The 12,468-nt window shown below is 44.1% G+C and overlaps 3 protein-coding genes across 3 annotated transcripts; 2 read left to right on the forward strand and 1 right to left on the reverse strand.

Moving 5' to 3' along the window:
- Positions 1-86: 86 nt before the first annotated feature.
- Positions 87-1,765, forward strand: LOC128725946 (transmembrane protein 53-B). The gene is made up of 4 exons (XM_053819720.1): positions 87-316; positions 441-801; positions 864-1,007; positions 1,074-1,765. Exons 1-4 carry the CDS (start codon positions 87-89, stop codon positions 1,248-1,250), a joined length of 912 nt encoding a protein of 303 aa, XP_053675695.1. The 3' UTR covers positions 1,251-1,765.
- Positions 1,766-2,256: 491 nt separating this feature from the next.
- LOC128726739 (uncharacterized) lies at positions 2,257-3,268 on the forward strand. The gene is made up of 2 exons (XM_053820563.1): positions 2,257-2,474; positions 2,531-3,268. The coding sequence occupies exons 1-2, from the start codon at positions 2,257-2,259 to the stop codon at positions 3,231-3,233; spliced, it is 921 nt and encodes a 306-aa protein (XP_053676538.1). The 3' UTR covers positions 3,234-3,268.
- A 514-nt stretch (positions 3,269-3,782) lies between these two features.
- LOC128727399 (thioredoxin-2-like) lies at positions 3,783-7,102 on the reverse strand. The gene is made up of 2 exons (XM_053821308.1): positions 6,967-7,102; positions 3,783-4,628 (listed from the first exon to the last, which is right to left on the reverse strand). Exons 1-2 carry the CDS (start codon positions 6,988-6,990, stop codon positions 4,332-4,334), a joined length of 321 nt encoding a protein of 106 aa, XP_053677283.1. The 5' UTR covers positions 6,991-7,102; the 3' UTR covers positions 3,783-4,331.
- Positions 7,103-12,468: the final 5,366 nt, after the last annotated feature.

Here is a 12,468-nt window from a genome sequence, read left to right on the forward strand (position 1 = left end):
TCAGTTTCCGCGAATTGGCAGCGAAGTAACTGAACACTCCACATCGCTTGCAACCCGTTGCCTGTTCGCATAAAATTACATGCACAATGTCCGCCGCCTATGGAACACAGCTGGAGCTGCAATATCCCATCGACGACACGCTGGAGTATTTCATCAAGTTTCCCTCGCCGAACTTTCGGAGCGACTCCCAAACGGCCGAAAGTGACTATGTGTTCGTTTGCAACGAAACGAACGTCCCCATCGTGCTGCTGCTTGGTTGGGCCGGATGCCAGGACAAGTATCTCATGAAGTATTCGAAAATTTACGAGGACCGTGGGTAAGTGGGCACGGAACACGGCTGTTGGAAAAGCGTGGCCCTTCACACGTTGTGCGGCCATGAGAACCGGGAAGGGGGTAGCTAACGAAACACATAATGCTTTGTTTATATTATCACCACGCAGGCTCATCACCATCCGCTATACGGCCCCGGTGGAAAATTTGTTCTGGAAGCGGGCCGGTATGCATCAGATTGGGGAGAAAATTTTGAAGCTTATCTACGACATGAACTTCGACAGCCATCCGCTGATATTCCACGTGTTCTCGAATGGAGGCGCATTTTTGTACCAACACATCGCGCTTGCCTTGCGGCGCTCCAAATCGCCAATTAACATTTGTGGCATGATTTTCGACTCGGCTCCGGGCGATCGGCGGATAGTGGGACTTTACCGTGCTATTACGGCCATCTATGGAAGGGAGCGGCACTGCAACGCCCTACTGTCCGCTTTAATGGCCATCGCGGCCATTGTACTGTGGACGTTTGAGGTAAGTCCGGTGACGACGCAGCTAACGAATTTAGCTCTATATCATGTGCTGTATACTTGCAGGACGCCTTCAACTACATACTCAATTTTATCAAACCACGTGGCTACGAAGTACAAACCAATCCGTCGCACAATCTTAAGTACGAAAGCAACGCCTGGCCACAGTTATTCCTGTATTCGAAGGACGACCTTTTGATACCGCACACAGTAGGTTACGAGCTTATGTAAATGCATAGAATCTCACTCTCATTCTCATCGACCTGTACCTTGCAGGATATTGAAAAATTTGCCACTTACAGACGGCGTTGTGGTGTGGACGTACGTATGGTGTGTTTCGACCGTTCGGAGCACGTTAAGCATTATATCCGGCACCCTCAGCAGTACATTTACACCGTGTGCAAATTTATCAACGACTGTTTATCCCATTACTACAACAAATTTCACAACTAAATATCGAGCTTCGGAGGGTCTGCTCATTTCCATAGGATGCGGTGCGTTATTTTATTCACATTTTCCAAACAATTTTCTCATTATGCAGAAAAGAATAGCAAACAGCCCCTTCCAGCGCGTTCATGCTTGGTCATGGTGCCACAAACCAGCGCACATTTGATACAAAATATCGAAACCAAACACTCCTGCAAGGGGTGGGTAGATACGCTCACCTGCCTGATGAACTTAGCGATTTCCCTGGGGAAGTAGTAAATTTAGCAATGTTCTTTTACGTGATCTGCATAGCAATTACCCTTTTGTGATTCTCTTAGAATTACTAAGCATGTTTAAAATGCCTTAATTCGAAACGCACAAGGTCGTGCGGTCGTACGTTAAACTTTTCAAAAGGGTAGAAATAGTAATAGCTCCGAATCGTGTAAGTGTTGGCTCACGATCATCCCGACGGAAGGAAATCAAATCTCAGTAAAACATGGTGTCCGGGGTATTCCAATGATTCGAGAGTTACAACATACAGAACGAAAGTAAGAAATTTCTACGGAATAAACATTATGTGCTTATCATCTGAAAGAATAAGTGTATGTTGGAATTATTTTTTTTTTCTTTATTGGGACGGACAAGCCGTATGGACGACTCTACGTGAGCCGCCGACGTAATATACAAAGGGCATTTACTCCCTTTCTTTGCCTTATCCCGGGCATACTCGGTTGATATGTTGGAATTATTTATTTAGTATTTTTTTTTTAAATTAGCCGAACTTTGAAAGCTCTTCAAAGAATATTTTAAAAATAATCGCACATTGTAACATGCTGTCAACCTTCACGTATAACAGTATAACAGCAGATATACCGCTGCGCGGAGAAACGTCAGAATTGTATACATTACGCGGCCTTAAGCACCGGCATGCGAACGATATAGAGTGTTTCGTGTGAATTAGAAACAAGATAAAGTTCTGTTTTGCTAAATGCTAGCTAACATTTGAATCGTTTCGGATCATTGGATGTAAAAGATGAAAAGATATTTGCTAGATTTAAGCGCCATATATTCAGACCATCGACAAAAATCGTACCTCGGCCACCGCGCATCGTGGAGCACAGTACGCTCAGTAATACGAACAGTGCAAGAAACATTCGATATTGCTGCCGAATTGTACATTTGCAGCCAAGAAGGGATATTGTTTCCTGAAACAGAGAGTGTCGAAATTCTACGAGACGATGATACATTAAAGTATGGTAAACGTGAGAGTAGTGTGTGGTCTAAAATTAATTGTCCAATCTTTGCAGAATCTTACCCAAATCGTCTGAGGGATTGGTAAATTCAGACACGGAAATCGTATCCCTTGAACCAATTGCGTCTGACAATGAAAACAAGAGTGCTTTTACATCGATATTACGTAGTTCTTACGAAGATATAGAATCGGCTCTTGTAGATCTACCCAAAGTAAAACGACGACGGGTACGAAAACGTAAAATAAAAAACAGCACCCCAAAGAATTTGCTTGATGATTCTTCACCAACGAAAATAAGAGCACTTGTAAGAAGCTGTACCGAGCAAAAACTGCACGTTCCCAAAGAATCGAACTGCCAGGAAAAGGCCGAGCTGCCCTTCCGAAATCTAAATCTTACCATGAAAGCTAGAGTTGTGCGAGCCGTGTCTCCATCAGCGATAAACCAACGTGAATGCGATAGCAACGGTACACTTTCCAATCCCGATGTTGATGGAACGTTAGCAAAAGAGCCAACTAACCTCAGTGCCTGCGTCTTAAACCAGACTGTAACGAAAGCGAGAGTTGTTCGAGCTCTTCCGGATGAAAATTCTGTCACGGTAAAACGAGAACAGCTTGAAGCAGTTAGCAGCACCGCAGACACGCTGCAACAAATCACTCCACGAGAAGAGGCGAAAGAAATCGATACAATCGAGATCGAGTCTTCGTCTCTTGTAAGCTTTGAAGAGGGCACTCATGAAACTACTATAACAACAGTATGAAAGTGTGTTTCAAGTGTTGTATGTTTAACTGTACCATATGTTGCGGGATCTCTCTAAAACGAATGCATTGTACATGCGCATGTTTTCTAGCATCTGGCTAATTGGAAAATAAATATCAAAAATGCATTTTCCGTGCGAATAAAATTGAACTTCTGTACTCCACTGTAGATAAGCTTGAATTATTTGTCTTCAATTATGGTGTTTACTAATGCATCACGAAAAACGCTATGGTTTGGATTCCTACCACAGATACACGTTGGTAATATCTAAAAGTTATTACCGTAAGAATAAAACTTCGATTTTCTGCTCGCTTACCACAACCGATATGGCATCAACCGCTCAATACGCGAAAGAATTTTAATTTAGGCATCATTGCAGAAGAGCAACGATTTATCACTGTTGCAATCATTTTTTTTGAATTTCTACAATATGCGTCGATTCATTAATGCTTGAGGAACTGCCGCCCACAAGAAAATCCCCCAGGGAGTAGATACTTGTCATGCTTGAATCAGATTAAAAACGCTCGCCAGCGTTTCTTCAACACATGTGTCCGGTTGCCAGTTAGAATTTATTTTACTTTTACGATGATAAATACAATCCACGGAGTTTCTTTACTATTCAATAGCATGCACGGGAAAGAACAATTCTTATTTATGGAAAAATAGAATTTTGTTTCACATAAAGACACCACAGGGGGTAGCACAACGAATATAAATATTTTTTAAATAACATTGTACAAGGCAAATGGTGTAGCGACGATTGTTGAACATGTCTAACCAATCTGAGTGCACTTAGCAAACACTAGACGCCTCTGGCGCATTCAGGAGGAGTTCTAACTGGTTGGCTGTAATAAAAGTGAGCTAGTGTGGTCCATCAATTCAACGCATTGATGGCTCTTGAGTGGGTGTTAAACTTTTGCAGGAAAGGGGACGACAAAAAATATATAGCAACAAAAGCCATGTGCCATAGAGTAAAAGCTTCATTTCGGGAAAGACTCATCTGCAATAATAACTACTGCATAGTGCATAATAAAGTGTGTGGTATGGTAAATGTCCCTAACATGTGCTGCAAGTTTCTACCACGTGCTAGCTGCCGCGCTTACATATACTGCTGGATGTGGTTCTCAAGCTTGTCCGCGTTCGCACCAGAGAACTGGCCGAGGACTTCCTTCCTCTTGATGAACAGGAAAGTGGGCATGCTGGAAATGTTGTACGTCGCCGCCAGATCCTCGCACTCGTCGACGTCCACCTTCACGACGACGATCTTTTCGGAGAACTTGTTCTGGAACTCTTCCAGCTTCGGGGCGATCACCTTGCACGGCCCACACCAGGTGGCGAAGAAATCGACCACCACCAGCAGATCGCCAGCCGATTCCAGCTTGTTGTTGAAGTCTTCCTGAAAAGGCAAGTATGCGAAAAATGCATTCCATCATGCAATGATTCCGATTAATCTAATGACATTTGCTAAAACCCAACCCGGAAGTCTAGGTCTCGGAGTCACGAGGTGAGTAATAATTATAAACGAGAGATACCATCCCCACCGAGAGTGCAACAAATGCAAACTGATGCTATAACATTTGCAAGCCATGAGTCTGAACGATGGCGTTGACGGGGAAGTAATTGTCGTTACAGCAAGATGACAAACGCTCCGAAAGCGATGATATCATCCAACAAATACATGTGAATCAGCTGCCAGTTTACAGATCGCTTTGGTCAACGCAAAGTAAAGCAAAAGAGCAAAACGACCAGGTTTGGTTTCATATGAGCATTACGCTGACGACTTGCGACTACATTTCGTGTATGATGGGATATGGAACAAAGCAGCAACACAATGAATGTTGTGATAAGTTATCATAATTAGCTTGGGTTTACTTGTGCTGCCTGTCTGTTCTATGTCCAGATAGCTTCAATGGTACGCTATCTTTTCCTGGTACAAAGACTAGAAACCTGGCGGCCCCATCGGCGTTTAAGAAAATTTATTTCTCTGTAACAACCTATCTTACATCAACAGTAAGCGTGAACAAGGACAGCAAAAACTATGTATGAATAATGGAACTCGCGCAAAAACATGCGTATTCCGGATTGGCATTCGATTCAAAAACACTCATGGCTTGCTGAGGTCACCTAATTTCAAAACGGTGTATAATTTCATGGCTTACTCGATCCCCGGTGCGGTTGTTTCCAATGACTCAATGAAACAGGTTTCGCTTGCCAGACGAATGCAGCGGAGTTCCAGGTGAAACTTACACATGCCCTGGTGTGAGAATCGAACTGAGCAAAAATGTCTAATCGGAGAAGTGTTTTTTTTTTCTTCCTCCGAACATTTTTTTACACTTTCATTCCGCCGTTTGTTAAATAGGCCTTGCTATCGAAACCCATCGAGCGACACCTTTCCGGGCATTAGATAGGGTGATGAAAGCACCACTAAATAGGCAGGTGTGCGCACTGCCATAGAACAAGGTATCATATTACGGAAATAAATTTTGGCTTTTGAAAGCAATTGTCCAAACGGTGTGGAGTGTTGGGCTTGGTATTGGAAACGAATGTGTAGCTACGGTGTGTTTACATAAAAACGCGCAAAATTCGCCCCTTCCCCCCAGCACAGAGTAAACACCTGTTTAGCTATCAAACTCATAATTGTAGAAAAGGGCCCGGCCCTTGCGTTCGAACGGATGGTGAGGAGCCGAGCTTACACCGTGCAATCAATCCATCATTGCACCATTTTCTTCCCGGAATGCTCTAGAAAGACGCGATAATGAAAGAAAAACAGCGCCTTCCCGGAGATCAATGCTATCAGCTGAAATAAATAGCACACTCTCGGGTGGTCGAAGAGGCCTGTCTCAGTTAAACCCTCCTTTTCCAAGGGAAATGCTTCTTTTCCTGGGAGACGCAGTCGCAGCACTACATGCATATGCTTCGATAAATGCTTGTTGCTTAGAGCGACTGTCATAGACAGCGCTTTGCTCGCGCTTATCTAACAGCGAGGCACACATACTTTGGCATTTCCAACGTATGGGGCCGCTTCTTCTCGGTCGTCCACAGAAACCGCACGCAAGGGTGAGAATAAAGTGCCCGATTGAAGGGGATTTTTCCGCATCATTGCACCCCCGCTCCGGCACACACATCGGCAAATCTCCATCGATTTCTGCTCGACACTTTGGTCATCCGCTTGGCGTCGCGGTCGCTTCTGACCAATTCCACAATATCGTCATCGTCAATTGCCATCATCATCGGCCGCAGCAAAGCAGCCCGCCCTTGCCGGTCTTGATAAATGGCGGTCATGAAGAAGGTCGTCGCACACGAACACACACACACACACACGCACCAAAACGCGCGTTCCTATGGTGCGCGCGGGTGAGAAGGCAAGCACAAAACGAACGAATTAATTAGCTCTTCAAAGCGCGGCTCGCGAGTAGGAATGCCCTCTTCTGGTGTCGTTTAAATGCAAACCCCCGAAATAGGGGATGAAAACCCCCGCGGGAGTGAAACGTTTCATCGCGTGCGCTTGCACAAGCACCGGGAAGCTCCACAAATCGACCGCATTTGACTGGGGTTGTTAGAGGCTTGGCGTTGTATGCAGTTCCCACTTATTCCGGATGGAGGGCTTATTAAATGCGAGACTCATGGCACGCAGCATTCGCCGCTTGCTGAAGAGCACGCGTTTGTGATGCCACCGTTGCTAGGGAACACCGCGGGAATTTGAGGAATTTCACGTGTTTGGTAGCTCTACTTACGGAGTCTTTCACGATGTACACCATTGTTGCTGGGAGATGGATAGCGTAATGTAATCTCGAAAGCGGGATTGCAGGATTCGCGGTAAGGCGCGTATGCTATGCTGCGACGAACGACTTTCACACTACAATCTCGCTGTACAAAGCTAGGAATGAGCGTAATGTCAGTTTATGCTCTTGAACCAAACGCTGGCCATGGCAGTCGGTATGAATTTGACAGCACTGTCACATTCGAGCTGCTCTTGGCCCAAGCAATTGATTTCAAACTGTAATAATGCATGTTACGGCCATGCAAAAATCGTAAGATAGCCAGAAAAAGATTATCTTCAGATAGGAAGGGTAATAAATATTATCCTCAGGGATGCCTCCTTATGAAATTGGAATAAATTTCTAGACAAAGATAAAATATGCAAAAAAACTCCTTTACACGCAAGGTTTCTCTTCTCTGGCATATGCAGCAGCATTACTGTCTGTTGTTGTGTTCACTGCATCGTACTCTGTTGCAGTAGCATTTTATGTTATCTATCGTTTATTCAAATACATTCGTTCTCACATGTGTTTCATCGTCTTCGTCCTTCGAAGTTTATTTTTCTCTCCCACTTGCTGTGCATATATCAAATAGTTAGATTACGAACTTACAGTTTGCGTGCACCAATTCTTTCGAGACCTACTTGCTTATAGCAGATTTGTCTAAACATATCGTTTTTAACCAGGATTTAATGTATAGTTAAATTGTTGAGTGTTTTATTCAATGATGCGTAATGATGTTTGCACAAGCATTACGTTTCAAAAGATGCAATTGCAATAAATCCGTTTTGGAGACTTACTATTCCTAAATTTATTCAATCTATGTTCAAACGGGAAAACGCATGTTCTTTACTATAGAACGGTTATACATAGCTGTATATACTTTACTTCAATAGCTATATATAGTGTAGCTCAAATGCATTCGGTTAATATATGTTTTCTGTTATACACGATGGGATGAATAATGAAATATTTTGTGAAATATTTCAATCACCTAGTACCCATATTTTCCGTAAGAAGATTACGATGCAGCATGAAACATTTCAAGCCGGATGGAGGATTCAAATTATGTGATTTAATGATACTGCTTTTTTTCGTATATTATACCTTTACTTACTTTAGTTATTAGGCGCTACAACTGCTTAGCAGTCTAGGTCTGTTTCAAAAGAAGTCAGAACCACACACAGTCGAGTATCGTTGATATTTAATCTAAATCAGATACAATGATAAAATTCGTTGTCTGAATTAAACATTATGCTTTATGGTAAGATAGGACAAGTACCATTATCCAGATTAATTCCCATACGAGCAAAACATATTTAGCTGAATTGTAGAAAATCGTAATTTAATAATAAAAAAGCCAAACAAGCCGAATATATAATTAGTTCCATTTCCAAATACATTAACCTTTGTTATTGTACGATAAAATAAGCACAAACTCGTATTCGGATGAGAAGGGTCGTAGAGCAAACATCGCTCTCAAGTAACCACCAAATCTGCCCCAAGTCGGATGATTATTGCTTTTGATTTATGTGCTTCATCGGATACGATTGCACCGAAATGGTTTGTGGTCAACGAGTGGCAGATGACGATTCCTCTTCCCCGGTTTTCGTGTGCGAGTTGGAGTACGCATCAGCACCGTGTTCTCTTGTTTTCTGCATCCTACATCCTTTGAAGGGATATCTCAGCGCGTTCCGGCTGCAGGGAGTATCACGTTCAAGCGAGCTAATATGAATTTAATTCGAGTTTTCGTCCCCCACCCGGCGGGCGGATCCGATCGATCGAAATATGTCGCTTTTCTCACATTAATTCTACCCACTAACGATTAATGGTGGCTGAATTTGCTGCAAACGAAGCGCTCGTGCGGTCAGCGTAGCACGTGAGTTCGAAATGGGGATTGTCGGAGTTCTTTTTTCTCTCTCTCTCACTCTCTCTCCAGACCTGCCCATATGGAAAAGGTTACCGGTGAAAAGTGGAGGTGGGAAATTCACCAGGCAGCCCATTATGCCAACCCTCTCTCCCCTGCACAATGAAGTGTTCGCCCCCTTCACGCCCTTGGCCGGGATGCAGGGGGCGAAATGATTGATGTAAATCAAAGGCAGATTATTTTCCGATTGGATCGTTCGACGAGATTAGGGATTGATAGGTACGCACACAATCGCGAGCGAAAGGACCACGTTTTAAGACCAGGCAGGATTTAATGTACGCCAGTGCTTGCAACGAGGAGACAAACTCCGGGTTCACCGTCCCTTGCAATGCCTGGGGAAAAATTAATAATAATTATTATTTTATCAAACTAACATTAGAATGAAGATTATCTTAGCAAAACTGTTATGAACTGGTGAAATTGAATTCATGATTGGAAATAGCAAAGAAATCAAAATACAGTTAGCTGTGTGTACAATTCGTTTCAACAAACAATTCTGTAAGACATTTTTCTTCTTCTTAATTTTCTCGACTACAGGTGGACGGTCAAGGCCTGCTTTGCTAAGCTAAGCGAAGCGAGCTTTCTTCATGACTTGGAATTTTCACGTAGTTCTGGATAGTCTCAGTTCTGCGTACGAGATTCGATCCCGATACTGTCGTCTAGAATAAGAATACTAGAATTCATTAATTTGGGTGCATAAAATATGCTACGCATCTCAACCGTGTTACGTTTGCTTGCATGAAAATGATCACTTATGAATTGCTTTTGCTCATGCACAAACAATAATACGTTGCACAATGTATTGCCTGCTTCTGTTTAGCTTAGACCTTCCCAACCCCAAGTTTTCGAAGGAACTTACTCTGATTAACCATCAGCAAACAATACAGATCTTCTGAGGCATTCACGAGCACACACGGGTAGACGCACGCCCCATGTCGCGATTGTAAGCCCACACTTGGTGGAAAATCGTTGCACCGGCGCTGATGCATTCGAATCACGCATCCATCCCTCGGTGAAATTTTTATGACATGAATTATATTTTCCACCCGCGTGCGAGAGATGGTTTGATCCTGTTCGACGGGTAGGCACGAACAATGCCACAAACCTCAGTTTTCCCGCGGGCACTCAGGAAACCGTAGTAGTGCCTCGAGTCAGCCGCCTCCGGGACACTTGAGGCGTCTTCATTTCGCATTTCGCAGCTCGGTGAACTTTCATTAACACACCACCGGTGAGGGATTTCCGTCGACCTTCTGCTGCAGTGGGAGCTAATTTGCTTTCGTGCCAAGCGGCGCCGTACATTCCCGGGGGTCAATGAAAATGTGGCCCCCATCTTCGGTGGGATGGGAAGAGAAAAAAAAAGCCGCCCGTTGCACGTTCCGGAAAGGCGGCGCAGTTGTTTGTGTGAAGACACACGGACGCCTGGCGTTGGAGGACACCGTGCAAGCGGTTCCTTGTTCGGGTGCGCCGGGCGTGAGTTTCATTTTCGCGCAATATTTTACGCCCCACCGCTGTGGTGCGCTTCGCGATGTGTTAAGGTTAATCAGGAAGACATTTTAATGAGACTAATGTGTGCGCGTGTACGGAAACACGCCACAGTGGCGTAGCTGTAGCCAGGTTCCATCTGGGGGCTTTTCTGTTCGCGAACGGGATGAGCGATTGGCAACGATTTCACCGTGGCTTCTCCAGGCTCTCGGGTCGTTGGAGTCGTGGATTTCTGCCTCGAAGTGGTGCGTAGACGTGAAACGTCGTTTATATGTTGATTAACACCGCAGCACGTCAATCAGGAGCGAGCGGCTGTGCGGCTGTGAGGGTTGCGCTTTTGTAACGAGCAAGATGGCGGCTCAGGTGACTGCTTTTGCCTTTTTTAGCTTTCAGTTTCTTCTTTATGCGTCGGGGGTTGTCAAATTGTGTCCGCTGAGACCGAGATTTTATCGATTGGGGAATGATAAAACTCGCGCTGTGGATTGTTGCAGCGATGTGATAGAGAAGAGAGACAGAAAGGCAGTGAGAGATATACCGAGTGTTGAATAACTTGGTAAGATGAAGAAAAAAAACGGGCTAGTTTTTTGATAAACCTTTTTAAGCAGTTTGAAATTTCCAAGTCTTTTTGGTGTTAATGATTTGAGGTATTAAATTGTTAAGATTGACCCAAAGTTAGAGTCTTAATGAAAAACGAATATGAAAAAAATTAGTTGCCATTAGGTATTTAATATAATTTAATGCTGCATTTTCTAAGCTTAATCCCTTTATATCCTATTGATCGTTATTGAGTTTTTTCTTATTGTGTTGTACTTACTTAAAATATTAAAAACTATCATATAGGTGCTGGAAAAAAAACAGAGTAAGTTTAGTATTTATCCCTATGATATTCTAGTAATGGTATATAGTAATGGTATATAAATATATTTAACTACAATGTTTGATTTTTCACCAATAAAATTGAGTATAGAGAAACAAATCTTAAGCTTGAGCTGTTTAAAATACAAAAAATAGCTACATTTAGCCTAACATTATCTCGGCACGCCTTCTAACACGATTAAATCCTGCTCAACCGATCACGTTTGATTAGCGTCGACCCGATTAACAAATAAATCGCACCACCACCAACCGATCCCAATCACCCTATCGCTGTTGAGCCGCGAACGGCGCACACGAACACAGTAATTGGATGATGAAGGCCCGTCCGATCGGTATCTAAATTGATCGTCTGAAGCGCGCATTCCGCGTTTCACAGTTTCTTGCCGCCATCTTCACGCCATTTTCGACGACGTGGGGAGAGAGCACATTATTCAACGGGAGGCACGCGCGCCCTTCGAGTTCAGCCCTTCATAATTCGACAATTATTTCGCTTCGCTGTCCGCACGATCGCTTATTTGTGGGAGGGCGATCGATGGAACGTGCTGGAAACGATAGAAAGCCCTTTAAACCTTCGTCACCCGAGCACTTGTGTGAGGGGCTTTCTTTCTTTTTCTTTTTTCTTACAACGGAATGTACTCCCATTTCAAACCAATTTTTGTAGCTATTGAGACTTTCATCCTTTTGAATTTCGAGGATTTCCCGCTCGTGCAACTATGGCCACTGCTGGGCTAGCTAATATCCTCGCTTGTGACATACGCTTGTCCTATTCGATCACACCCATCCAACGTGCGTGCGATACCTTCCCGAAGGGATCGATCGGATCCTTGCTTCGTTTGCTTTCCTTTCGCATCCTTCAGCGCGCCCTGCAGGAGGCTTATTGCGCCGGGTGAGCCTGGCTACTTGCACAGCGGCATAATCGATCCGATGCCCATCGGTTAACGGTTTGAGTACGATTAATGGGCCAGGTGCTACCACCGATGGCAGGGATACTCGTCGCAACAGCGCGCAACAAAGGATCGGCAGGATCGAACGGCAGGCGAGACATCCTTACGCGCGGCTAGAAAGACACGTGAGCCACGGCTGGCCCGGTGTGGGAGGTAATAAAAATAATTTGATTTATGCTACCGGGCAGCTGGTTCCCGTTTAGCGATGGCACGGGACTCGATGGCTTCCTTTATGATGGGGTGGAAATT

This window comes from Anopheles nili, chromosome 3 (genome assembly GCF_943737925.1).
Source record: "Anopheles nili chromosome 3, idAnoNiliSN_F5_01, whole genome shotgun sequence".
Lineage (NCBI taxonomy): Eukaryota > Metazoa > Arthropoda > Insecta > Diptera > Culicidae > Anopheles > Anopheles nili.